This window comes from Fragaria vesca, linkage group LG3, assembly GCF_000184155.1.
Source record: "Fragaria vesca subsp. vesca linkage group LG3, FraVesHawaii_1.0, whole genome shotgun sequence".
Classification (NCBI taxonomy): domain Eukaryota; kingdom Viridiplantae; phylum Streptophyta; class Magnoliopsida; order Rosales; family Rosaceae; genus Fragaria; species Fragaria vesca.
Window position 1 is genome coordinate 392498 of NC_020493.1, and position 13252 is coordinate 405749.

Consider the following 13252-nt stretch of genomic DNA (forward strand, 5'->3'; position numbering starts at 1 on the left):
TAGTACTCTCTCTCTCTCTCTCTCTCTCTCTCTCTCTCTCTCTCTCTCTCTTCTGTGACTTTGTTCCTTCCGACTTAGGGTCTAGGGTTTAGGCGTAAAACCAGCCCTTAATTTCACAGAAAACACAAACAGCCATGAGTAGTATCTGCGAGAACATCCACAACCTCTTCCGGCACCTCAATGCTCCCAGAAAACTTTCGACTTTTATTGCAGGGTTCTTGAGGAAGATTATCTCAAAATTCCATGGGGTTCTCCGTGTGTTCAGACGAAGAAAAGGTTTTTATTTCTTTATTTCTTTTATTTACGCTCTTTTCGCAAGATTTTATCGACATGAACGCTGGTTTTCCTTAATTTTCTGTTGTGTTCAGCAATGGAGCAGAAAGAAGGTTCCAAGATCTACCCCGATACACCTGCACCTGTGATCGAACAAGTCAAAAAAGATGAATACATTTTCTGCCAACATTGTGATAAGATTGGTGACCATAAGGCTGCAATGTGCCCCGATAAACCGAAGAGAAGAAGATTAATGTATTGCACCATTTGCCGCAACATCTATCCTGTTTCCTGTAGTAAACCGGAAGAGCACGTCGACAAAGTAGAGGACTACATTTTTTGTCGAGAATGTAGGAAGATCGGTGACCATGAAGCTGAAATGTGCCCCAATATACCAAAGAGACGCGTATTGGTTTGCAGCGTTTGCAGCCACCTCTATCCGTGTAAAAATCAGGAAGAACATGGCAACAAAGGAGTCGAAGAAGAAAATTGGTGTTCTCGTTGTTATAGGCGGGGCCACAGGGTTCAAGAATGCCCAGTTAAGGAGTATCATCCAAGTATAACCTTTTTTGATTAATGATGCGGTTGTAACATCAGATCGAGTCAGTGCTATATATACTACCTTGATTGTGTCAATTTTCATAGTTAGTTTGTATGAATTTGAGTTGGTTAATTTTCTTCTGTATGCTTTTTTGTTTTCATGAATTTGAGTTGTTTGTTGTGAATGGAGATTCAATCATTAAAAATCACTCTATGGATGGATGGATTGTCTGATTGCATGTTCGACTTTGTTAGCTTCAACTACATGCAGCATGCGTGCTAGAGACATTAAGTGTAAACAGAATAACAGATGCATCTATATATATATATATATGTGTGTACTGCTCGTAATAACCATGTACAATTAACTTAATCTGTTTCTATACTACTAAACCTCCTCTGTTTTCAATCTCCTCTAATCAAATTTTTCCTTTCGTAAACACCCTTTGGCCTAAACACTAACCATGCATCTAGCCATCACTGAGAGTAATTACCAAAACCAAAAATTGGTTTTGAAGGGTGTCCTTCGATCAGTCTAATTCTTCCGGCCGGTACATGAGTTTGATCATTATTCATTCAAGGCCAACACCGGTGGCCTTTTCTCGTTTCAAATAAGAGGCATTCAACATATCATCACCTACAATTCTCAGAGGGTTTTGATCTCAAAGGCACTTTGCTCGGCAGTTCGAAGGCTTCTGAAAGTTCAAATAAGGAAATTTTATCTTTTAAATTGGGTATGAATATTAACTAGAGACTTCAAGAAACGAAATTTTTTTCCATGTAATAATCAAGACAGGAAACCAAGTCTCTCTAGTTGATATTCATACCTTTCATCTTATCTTTTAAATTGGGCTGTTTGTATCGGGTGGCATCAGGCCCAATAATAAACGACATGCCGCATATATGCTCATATTCCTATGCTGCCTCCACTTCTCTCTGAAAAAAGCAGAAGCAATTCTTCTATCCTCTGTGTTGCCTTGAACCCTAAACCCTCAAGTAAGACACATTGCTTTCTTCTTCTTCTTTGCATTGTTCTGAAATTTTGTTCTGTCAAGTTGTGCAAACAATATTGTTCTTGACTTGTCTGTTCCTAATTTGTCTAAGCTTTAGTTTCTTTGTTCATTTATCTGGAATCTTATTGTGTATTGTCAAATTTCGATTATTGAACACTATGAATAACGGGTTAAGTTTCATTGTGAAGCTTTTATCTTCAATTTCTCTTATTGTGTTGTTGATGCTATCTTATACATTCTTTTTATTTTTAGGCATGAGCTCTGGAACCATGGGTGAAGATATCAATGAAGATTTGGGCCAGGTTCATGTTCTTTCCCTTGGTATTGTATTTGGGGATTGATGAATATTTAAGTTCCTGATATACTTTTGAGACTTGGGAATTGTGATGTGTGATTGGGAAAATGTGATGATCATAATTTTAAATTTGTGACATAATGTGGTGGTAGATGTGCATATAGGAATTACTACATCTGTTGATTCTTTGTTTCTTGATATGATTCTATAGGTTTCCCATATCTGTTGTTTTGGTGCGAGTTATGATGGGATTTTGAGTATGGCGGTAATGGCCCAGTATCACCCGGAGATTACGTTTAAGATAGTGGATATGGATCAGGATTTGATTAAGAAATGGGAAGGGGGTGAGATACTTTTCTATGAGCCTGAGTTTGAGGAGTTGATTGGTGCTGTTAGGGGTAAGAACTTGTTCTTTTGTGAAGAAATGAATGCAGCGATTAATGAGGCTGCTATTGTCTTTGTTGCTGTGGATGTACCTGTTGGTCCAACAAACACTTTGGACTTGACTGATTGGGAATTTGCTATTCAAAAGATAATAGGAGCGTCCACTACTAGAAAGATAATAGTTGAGAAGTCCATGCCTTTCATTCCTCGTAACTGGACTGAAGAAATCATACGATACCAAAATCCATTGGGCTTGAAGTTTTCAGTGTTCTCAAATCCTGACTTTATTTTACAAGGGACAGCAGTACGAGATTTAAGAGACCCGAAGAGGGTGGTTATTGCAAGAAATCATGGCCATGAAGAGGATGTACTTAGGTTAAAACAACTTTATTCTGGATATGTTCCTGTAAAAAGGATTCAAATTGTTGATGATCACAAAACCGCTGCGCTGGGGAAGCTTTGGAGTAGTGTATATCCTGCCATGATGCACACATTTGGGAATGTGATACCTAGCATTTGTGATAGTATAGGTGCTGATTCTAATGATGTTGAAAGAGTTATTGGATGTGCAAATTCTGAAAATTATATGGATGCTTCTATTGGCTTTGGAGGACCAGTAATCCAAGACATTTCTTATTTGAAGTCTGTTCTCCTTCTACACTGTAATGACTGTATTCGTCCAGATCGTCTCATTGGTGGATTGAAGATGGAGTCAGACCTGCTTAATCAGATCATCAAGTTGAACGAGGAGAAAAAGAAGAGGTTTGTAAAGTTGATGTTAAATAAGACGATTTCTTTGTCAGGGATGAAAATTGCTGTCTTTGGTATCTCATATAAAAAGGACACAGACGATATTAGAGACTCACCCGCAATTTACATATGTAAAGCTCTCTTGGAAGAAGGCTGTAAGGTTAGGATTTTTGATCCTAGGGTGAATGAGAACACAATCAGGAATTGTTTTGACTTGAAAGTGAAAAAGAACAAACTCAGGAATCGTTTTCCAAAAACACTCAGTTCAAAACTATGTGTTTGTACTACAATGCCCGAAGCATGGTCTAAAGCAGATGCTGTTGTGTTTTTGGTTAATTGGGATGAATTTCAACAGATTGATTTTGAAGCTATGTATAGAGAAATGAAAGGCTGGCCACGCTTCATGTTTGTGGGATGCAAATCAGGGTTAGACTACAATCGTATTAAGACCCTCGGGTTTGAGCTGTATGTGGATGGAAGGCATTTTGTATGATAGTCAGCTTTTAGTGCTTTGATACTTACAGTTTGTAGAGTTATGTTTGGCCCTGTTATCTTTCTCCTCAATTAATTGAAAGTTTAATGTCTCTGGTTAGCTTTTATGAGTTTATCTGAGATTCAATTATAATTTTTGTATAGTACCGAATTCTTTCTTATTAAACTAGCAGCGTGGGTTTTTCTTTTTTTGAACTCTTGAGCAGCTGTTTGAAGTTGCATACTTAACAAGAACAGTATGATTTTATAGGCATGAAACATCCAATTACAGTTTTAATGTCTCTAGAAGGCTTTATTCTGAGATTCAGTTACAAATTTTGTATAGTACAGAATCTTCACAGTATGATCTTATCGAACAAACAATATGATTTACTCGCATCTTCACGAGGACAGACAACTGCAATGCTATAGCTTTCATGATTGTACAAAACCCCACCTCTGTTAAATAGAGATAGAGCAGTTCATTGGTGATTTTACCTCTCAAACAAAGATCAACAGTTGAGAGATAAGAATTGATTAGTAGCAAAATTACAATTCGAAAAGGACCTTGCACCAAACCATGGTGCTTCAAATATCAGCATATTCTACCAGTGATCAGGGTATGGTAGATCTTCAAGGGTCATGAAAGAGTGCTTCTCGCGAATATAATCCATTTGTGAATGTACAGAGACACAGAGTTGAGCGTACAAATCTCATAGGTATTGAACCATGTCTTGGGAGATTAGGCAAATATATATACCTCTTATATATGATTCACATGCATTATAAACCAACAGATTATATTACAAGTCTCTAATTTCTCCAAGTAGTCCAGTTTAACATACTTTTTGAAGTATGTTAACCAAATTTGAGGATGTAATTTGCGCTGCAAAGAACTTAAACAGATAAAGATGATTACCAATTTGAGTGAAACTAACAGAACATACATATATAAAGATTCCAAACAGATCAGAAAAAACATCTCCTGTTTTTTGGCCAAAAGGGAGCCTGTAGTATTTGAGTTCATGATTGCAACTAATTTTCAACCACAAAGACTAGGCATTATGCCATGCCAGTGGGATGATGAGCACTTTTACTAATAACCACAAAGTGAAAGATACACTGCCTGAACTGCAGTAGTAGAAGATACGCATTCTACTAGATTTGTCTCCTAATTGATAAGCAGCTAGTGAAACGATTCAGAAAAGAGATCAAGCTTCTATCCTTCTTCGCTTTTATTTCCATTCCTGCTCTGCTTGACTGCTTCTTCCGTTCTTCATATTCGAGATCCTTCTCTTCTTTTGTCACTGCGTGTCCAATTTTGATATTGAGACGACAGGTTTCATTGACAACAATGTTACTGTAAACATTTGGTGAGACTAGGCTTTCTTCACAGCTGACACATTCGGGATATACAACTCTGACTTCATCATCAGTTGCAAAGTACCTTATTGAATCTTTGTTTGGATTGTAGGAAGCTGGTTTCCCACGTACATTCAATAAAATTTCCCCATTTTCCACAAACCATGTCATCGGCATTAACCTGATGCAATGTATACCGCCAAACACAAATGGGATTTTGACCGTTTTGGTCCAAGATTCTGGCACCCCATATTCCTTCATCACCCAGATTTCATCGGTTCCATCATATATGTCCTGAGAAAGGAAGCATAAGCACCCTTTTGAAGCCCCCACTTCATGAAGGATGGAAGAAACTCCAACATCCTGAGGCAGTGGCACTTCCGTGTATGTCTCACTTGTTAATTCAAAAGAAACAACTACTACACTGCGGCCATTTTTCTGAGCAATACATGGTCTTTGAACAATTGCCTTCCAATGTAGAGCTCCATTCATAAAAACAGAAGTTTTTTCGGCAATGTAAGTACCAACAGGCCTAGGGGAGTCCTTAATCCATCTCCAAGAATTCGTTCTCAGTGTGTACATTATCGACTTGTAACTAGAGTTAAAACACGCAAATTCTTCGGTCATGAGCGTCAGCACCTTGTAATCATCACTGTTGCAGTCATAACCAAATCCGTACCTCCATTCATGACATGTTCCTGATACATGGACTACTCCTATTTCAGAAGTACTTGGTAACATTCTGGACTCTCTTGTACTTGGATTCCATAGCAACATCTTACCACTGAATTCTTCTTTTAGGCATATCAAGCCATCACAAGATCCCATAATACAGAATTTACGACGGTCTCCTATTTGGATATCGATTGAAGTTTCTTCGAGCACCATGGAATCATTAACCGAGCGAAACCATAAGTCGTACAGCCGGTCGGAACGATTGCAGATCATTCTTTGGGTGTTACCGGCACGGCTTGATAAATGTCTTCTGACGAATTGACGACTTGAGATTAAGGAGCACCATAACTTGCAAACAAACCTACATTTCACCAGAGTTTTTACAGGACATTTTGCAAGTATTTCGGTCATTACCTCGGGTGGAAGGTAAGGAACCATTGATGAACTCTGTATTGGCTTTTCCATAAGTGCTTCTCTTCAGACAATCAGTGTTTTGCTCTTTCGGAAAATTCAGTTCATGTATAAGAGCGCATATATAAGAAAAATTATGAGGGGTTTTAAGTTTTAACAAGGAAACATATTAGCCTATTAGGAGTAGGAAACTGAAACACATGCATTAGGAGTAGGAAACTGAACCAAACTAGGATTTCTTTAAAAAAGGTGTAAAGATTACCTAAGAAATTACTGTACTAGGAATCACAGGAAAATCTTGCCGTTTCATAACACATTCATTAGTAGGAAACTGAACCAAACTAGGATTTCCTTTAAAAAGTTGTGAATATTATCTAATAAATTACTGTACTAGCTAGGAATCACAGGATAATCTTGTCGTTTCCAGAATCTATATAATCTTCAAGCTAGCAAGTAAATAGTCCAGAAACTCCATCCATGTAGTGATTTAATGAGCAAATCTCCATCCTTAACTCTCAACTTTTCTCACATCAGATGGGAGAAACAGAAACTAGAGTCATATCGTTATATATATAGAGTCATATCGTTATAGTAATTAATGTTCAATAGGTCTGTTGTTAAATATTTATTGTCAAGACTAGCTAACTTCAGATAAAATGTTGAGGCTCGATTTAGTCTCATCATGGCAATGATCACGGAGAAAGCAAAATCTTCCCGATGAAATTGCCATTCTCCATGCGTTTGTGAGCGTCTGCTGCATGCTTAAAGGGATAAGGCTTGATATTGTTTTCATAAGCTTTCACCTTACCAGCCTCAATTGCAGGCCAGACATGCTTCTTCACCTCCTCCACAATCTCAGCTTTATCCTCTGAAGTTCTGTTTCGAAGGGAACACGCTGCATGCACAGCCACATATTAGAGGAATTAGAATTGCACATTGACTCTTTATCTACAATACTCGGGACATTAGCTTTTGAAAAGATTGATAGAAAAAGTCAAAAGGGTACTGGATATTCCAGTACTATGAATCGCTTATTAAGGGTTTTTTTTTTTTTTTTTTTTTTTTTTGTTAGAAGAATCGCTTATAAGGGTTTCTGCATTTAATTTGCATAAAGAAAAACAGAAGGAAAATGATACTCTGGGTGAACCTTGTTTAAGAAGGAAAACCAAATTAACCCAACTAGAAACCTGTGGTAAACATTCCAGTTTAATACCTTCAACCTGGTGACGCTCTGAAGGAAAGGTGTAAGAATCTTGTACTGATGTGTTACAGGTAGGACCAATTGTGACGAGCCAACCCCCGGAACTTAAGCAAGATATGTTTCGCAGAAAATACTTATCTCCAAGGCAATCCAAGATGACATTTACACCTGCAATTGGAAATATTAATATTTAGTTGTGTGGCTTAAGTTCCATGCACCACAAGTTCCATCCAATTCGAAGTTATCTTTAGAGCTGCCGAGACATTGAAGATATAGAAATGTATATTCTCTTAGCAGAATTTGCATATCAGATGTCAAGTACATATAATTATTAACTAAGAGGTCAGGTTAACTCTTTCATGTCACAGGTCATACAAGAAACAGTTTAGATCATTATACTTGGCATTATTTACTGCCTGCTCTTGCAATTGTAGTGAAACCAGAAATCAATTAAATTTCCAAATTAAAAATCTCATCCTCAGTTGTTCACTATACCCTAACCCTGTATTGCCAATGACAAGCTTTTGACTGAAAATAACATCTGCCAATTTGATGCAAGTAATTTCTCACTTGCCTAACTGCAGCCATATGCATCCTTCTCTGATTCTCATTTAAAGCTCTCACAACTAGCTATGTAATTCCCTCTAAACTTAAAATAAGCTCTTCATATATATTTCAAACTTGAAGGCACAAACACCCAATTAAACCCCATAGTAACTACCTAGGTTCTGAAGAACTGTACCAGATCAATGAGCTGAATAGGTGATCAAATTGCATGCATATATAATTATGTTGCACAACAATGATATATATATATATATATAGAGTCAGAGAGAGAGCGTTTTGGCCATCTTGCATAAATCATCGAATTGTGACCAAATAAATAAACAGTAACTAAGATTGACAATATAATACACTGATGCTTGTGGTTATTACTGTGAAAGTTAACAAACCTTTGCCTGCTGTTTTCTTCAGTACCTCCTTTTCAAACTCTTCCTTATGATAATTGATGCAAAAATCGGCTCCAAGCTTCTCACAAACTTTAAGTTTCTCATCACTACCTGGTGATATGCATGATTAAGATTTATCAATATATAAAAAGAAGTACATTATGCTGTAAATCATCAAAAGATTTGGCTTGCCTGCAGTGACATATACAGTCACCCCCTGATGTTTAGCCATTTGAATAGCAAATGTTCCAATACCACTTGAACCCCCATGAATCTGAAATTAAGGTGTGAAAATCAAGCTATATATGCATATATTAGAGTAAAGTAAGAACACAAATAAAGCCAGACAGTTAATGATAGTATTATCAAGAGTCCAAGAGCTTGGTATATAGTATCAACCTACAGAATAAAGATATATATATATATATATATATATATATAAGAATAAATTCCATACTATGGAAGTTTAGTTACCTACCAAAAGTGTTTGATTTTCACCGGACGATAGCCGGGAACCCGGTTCCTCAGACACCATACGAAGAGATAACCTTTCCTTCATAAAAAGCTCCGACGACACCGTACAAGCAGCTTGAGGAAATGTGGCAGCGTCCTGTAGATTTGTACTAGAAGGAATAGGAAGCAAATGTCCAACGGGAACAGCCACGTATTCCGCATAGCTACCTCCATTGGTAATAGCACACACCTGAAAATTAAACAACATCATCCAAGATTGATCAAAACTCCGATTGACCATAAAACCATTCTGTTAGGATTCCCGGGATCAAATCCATGGGAAGCCATTAGAGAGAAGGAAATGAAAGCTACAGCTAAGAAAATAAACTTGAATATTCTTCAATGTGTGCCAAAAGATGACCAAAGGTTCTAGAATCATAACAATTCCACCTGCTCAAAGAACAGGCTTGACCTCAAGCCTGAAACTTCTGCTGAAAACCCTTCCATAAGTCCCGCAACTGACATTGTACTGTGGAAACTGATCACTGGTATGAGTCACCTTAGCATTACTTGAAGAAGGCAGATCATTAGTGTACCTGTGATCCTTAGGCATCACCTTATCAAACAGAGCCAATACTGTTGTAACGGTACTCATCACATATGAGACTGATATAAACAGTGAACTGAAATTCAGATAGATCCAAACTGAAGTTCTTAGAGCACAACCAATTATGTTGACTAGCTGGAAAGTCATCACATTGTTAGACGCAGCAGCACTTATGTTCAAAATTCCAACACTATCAGCTTCTATGTAAAGAAGAGCAGCAAGACTATTGTTCCTCATATCATAGTACAAGACGTCAAGATGATCATCTGAATGAGTAGAGAGATCTAAAACCTTGTCATGTAGCATGTGGCCTTGAGTGGTAGCTCCAAAAGCAATCATATCCTTATAATCAACTCTTTGATTCAAAATCTTGTCAAAAAGTTGCTTGCATGGTTCTTTCATGAATCGTATGTTTGCCAGCAGCTCTAAACTTGTAAGTGCATTTTCCTTGTGCTCAGACTTGAACAATATCTCTAGCATCAACCAGACCACTTGCAATAGCACAAGTATAGAACCATCTCCAATTGATACACTCTGCATGGATGTTGCAATATGGCTGAATGCCATTCCTGTGTTGTAAAGCTCATCCATAAAACTAGTGGATAAAGTCACCACCGACTTAGTTTGATAAGCAGATTCCACCAAAGAGAGTTGAATCACACAAACAGAAAGTAAGAGCTCATTTGATGATTTCAGATACTCCTTGAGATACTTCATTATCTAGGACTTGTAATGTGAGGACATTTGATCATGAAACTCAACTAAGACATCATGCACATATCCATATTTTGTTAACTATAACTGAGCATGAACATGTTTCCCTTGGGATGAATAAGCAAGCTTTGCACAACAACTCAGTATAATAGCATAGGATAATTGCACGGGAATCACCTCATGTTTAGAATTGAGTGAAAGCCCTGCTATCATATAGTTCCAGCAAACAACTACTTCTTGTATGCTATTAAATATATGCTTTACCTCCATGTTGATTTCATTCTGGAAATAGCAACAGAGTACGGCATCCCATGAAATCTTGTTACAGCAACAAATAATCTTCTTGTCACCAAGAGTGAAAGCAAACAGAGTGTGTTCGCCGGCCTGCCCATGCTTGGAGATATCAGCTTCAAAACCCCATGTAGAAATAGTCCCTCCAACATATTGTACCATATACTCATCAATTTTTGGCTGCATTGTTGTACTCTGGCAAGGCACCTTAAAAACAGAATGAATGGATCCATGCTCTATAACCATAAGAGTCTGTTCTAAAATATAATCCAGTGGCCAATATTTTGACCAAACTACACCATGAAGAATATCATTATTCAACAGTGGGAGACCATATAACGTAGAGTAGATATGAAATTCTTCATTGACGTTTTGCAAGTAAGACCATAGTCAAAAGCAACTTGGCAAGATGCCCACAAATGAGACTTTTCCACAAGGATTACCTCTGTGTGCCGCCAACACATAGTATAGTGACCTACATGTGTATATGAGATGGTAATGTGCAGCTCTTCACCCAAATGACAAACAAGTCCAGTAACAATTGTTTCACTGGGAACAATGAGACATTCATTAACACACGCTGACTTACTCCACCGAGACAAGAGAGCACATTTTAGCTCTGTACTCATTCCTAGTGCCATAACTCCCTTAAATAACAGCGGTAAAGTAGTCATGATATTAGAGAACAATAGAAGCCATAAGAACTGAAGGTTTTCACCAATCATCAGGAGGCCTAGTGCTGTCCTTAATATGCTCATTAACAATTTTGATTGCTTCCTTTGAATCAAGGTCTTTAGGAATCAGAGAAGACTTGTGGCTGCAAACATCCAATTGACAGCTAGCTTCTAAGTCATGCATATAAGAAGAGACTACAGTGCCTCTACTGAAATGAGTTGACTGGGGCATGTTCAAGTTTCGTTGAAAACAGGTTGGTTGACATCATTTTCTGAACCGTCAAATCCATCCGTATGCTCTTTGTCTGGTGAATCAACTTCATCATCTCTCCCATATTCTGAAGTCATTTCATCATGCTTAGCAGTAACACTCTTAGTCTCCTTCAACTCTCTATCATCCTGGAGCCTACCAATCAATTTTACTGTAACAACAGTCCCTTCAGTACTTTGAATTGCGTACTCCCTACTTCCAATGCTAGCACCCATCATATCACTCACAGGATTCAATTGATCAGTCATGCAAGTAGAAATACCATCCTCACAATTGCTTCCAGATACCAGAACAACATTAATATCATTATTCAAACTCAAAATCTCACCAGCAGATGTTGTTGAAATATCAGATGCCACAGGCTCAGTGCTTATTTCACTATTGAAACCAACTTCATGTTGCCACAAATTCAACCCCGTATTATTAGAGAGAAGGAGATGAAAGCTACAGCTAAGAAATAAACTAAGAAAATAAACTTCAATATTCTTCAATGTGTGCCAAAAGATGACCAAAGGTTCTAGAATCATAACTCATTCACATCAAACATTAACCACAATCAAGATACCAATTGACGAGCTAGTCAAATTACCTTGTCGCCTAGTTTCCAGGCTTTCTTGTCTTCGTTGGACATGCCTACTCCAAACTCAGTGATGGATCCCGAACATTCAAGTCCGAGGTAGTGGCTCCTTCTATCATCTGGTGGTAACATGTCCTCCCTCTGGTGAATGTCCGGCCTGTTGACTCCGGCGTAGTCCACCTTGACGAGTACCTCATCTTGTTTGGGAATTGGTCTTGGCACCGTTTGTACCTGGAGGGTCTCAGGTCCGCCACCTTCACCCCTAACAACAACCGCCTGCATCACCTTCTTTGGGCCAGACGACGTCGGCGACTCAGTCTTACTATGAACTCTCTCATTGCGCTTACTCTCTTTTCCTCTCTTGGATCCACCTCCGAGTTGCAGATTCTTGTGCATTTTCATAATTTGGTGAGAGAGCTTGGAGAGGAAGAAAATGTTTGAGAGGAAGGAAGAACTGGGTTGGGTTGATGAAGAACTGGCCGGGTTGGGTTGGCTGGAGAGGAAGGAAATATTCGAAGTTAATGCAGAGCTGTGGTTGTTGTACCCACTTATGCGGAGGCCGGTCAAACTGGTTTAAAGAGATAAAAGAGATCGGGGAGGGATATAGTACGGTGCTCCCAATTTTCCAACTTAATTTCAACCTGACTCGTAACATTACTGAATAGAAAACATGTACATGCATGTCCTCATAACACACGTAGCTAAAACTTATGATGTGGATAGGGCCAAAAACAAAAGACAAGAATCCCAACTATAGGTAGGGATCGATGATGACAACTTGAGCACTCTAATTAATTTCAACCGGACTCAACGTACATGACTGAATATGAAAACATGCATGTGCATGCATGTCCTCATAACACACGTACATATATTTGAAAACTTAATTAGAATGTTTGGATTAGTAGGAAGAAATAAAAAGATCCCGACTGTAGTTAATTAGGGATCAATGATGACAACCTGAGCGCGCTAATTAAATGAACTAACTATCTAGGTAACTAACTAATATAACAGCTGACATCGAGCGTGTAAGGTGTCCAGCAATCCCCTTGAGCTCCAATTCACATAAACCGTAACACTTGGCTGCTTGTTATACAAGATCACTTGGCCCGGAAACTCTTGAAGGTAGGGAGCAGTTGGAGCATGAGGAGTTGCAGTTCCATATGCCATTGCTGCATCATCTTCAGACTCGAACACAAGGCGGTGGAAGTAGAAGCGATCATCTCCCCATTTAAGGAGGGCAACACGATGGGATGCAAATAATTTCGCATTTGATGATGTCCTGTCAAAATACAAAATTAAACCAATTTTTTTATTCATATATATAATATATGTACGTA

At 38.2% G+C, this 13252-nt stretch overlaps 2 protein-coding genes across 2 annotated transcripts; both read right to left on the reverse strand.

The window, feature by feature from the left end:
• Positions 1-4884: 4884 nt before the first annotated feature.
• Positions 4885-6036, reverse strand: LOC101296472 (F-box/kelch-repeat protein At3g06240-like). The gene has a single exon (XM_004295219.1). The coding sequence runs from the start codon at positions 6034-6036 to the stop codon at positions 4885-4887; it is 1152 nt and encodes a 383-aa protein (XP_004295267.1).
• An 830-nt stretch (positions 6037-6866) lies between these two features.
• LOC101296756 (quinone oxidoreductase PIG3-like) lies at positions 6867-12194 on the reverse strand. Its single transcript, XM_004295220.1, has 6 exons — positions 11925-12194; positions 8804-9028; positions 8518-8599; positions 8329-8436; positions 7388-7543; positions 6867-7069 (listed from the first exon to the last, which is right to left on the reverse strand). The coding sequence occupies exons 1-6, from the start codon at positions 12192-12194 to the stop codon at positions 6867-6869; spliced, it is 1044 nt and encodes a 347-aa protein (XP_004295268.1).
• Positions 12195-13252: the final 1058 nt, after the last annotated feature.

What these genes read in the sequence shown, in the direction of transcription:
- LOC101296472 (XM_004295219.1), bottom strand. Translation starts at nt 6,036, where the DNA reads ATGATCTGCAATCGTTCCGACCGGCTGTACGACTTATGGTTTCGCTCG.
- LOC101296756 (XM_004295220.1), bottom strand. Translation starts at nt 12,194, where the DNA reads ATGCAGGCGGTTGTTGTTAGGGGTGAAGGTGGCGGACCTGAGACCCTC. An exon ending in CCTGGAAACTAGGCGACAAG is followed by an intron (nt 9,029 to 11,924) that starts GTAATTTGACTA and finishes TTTAATTTTCAG; the next exon opens with GTGTGTGCTATTACCAATGG. An exon ending in GACTGTATATGTCACTGCAG is followed by an intron (nt 8,437 to 8,517) that starts GCAAGCCAAATC and finishes GCATATCACCAG; the next exon opens with GTAGTGATGAGAAACTTAAA.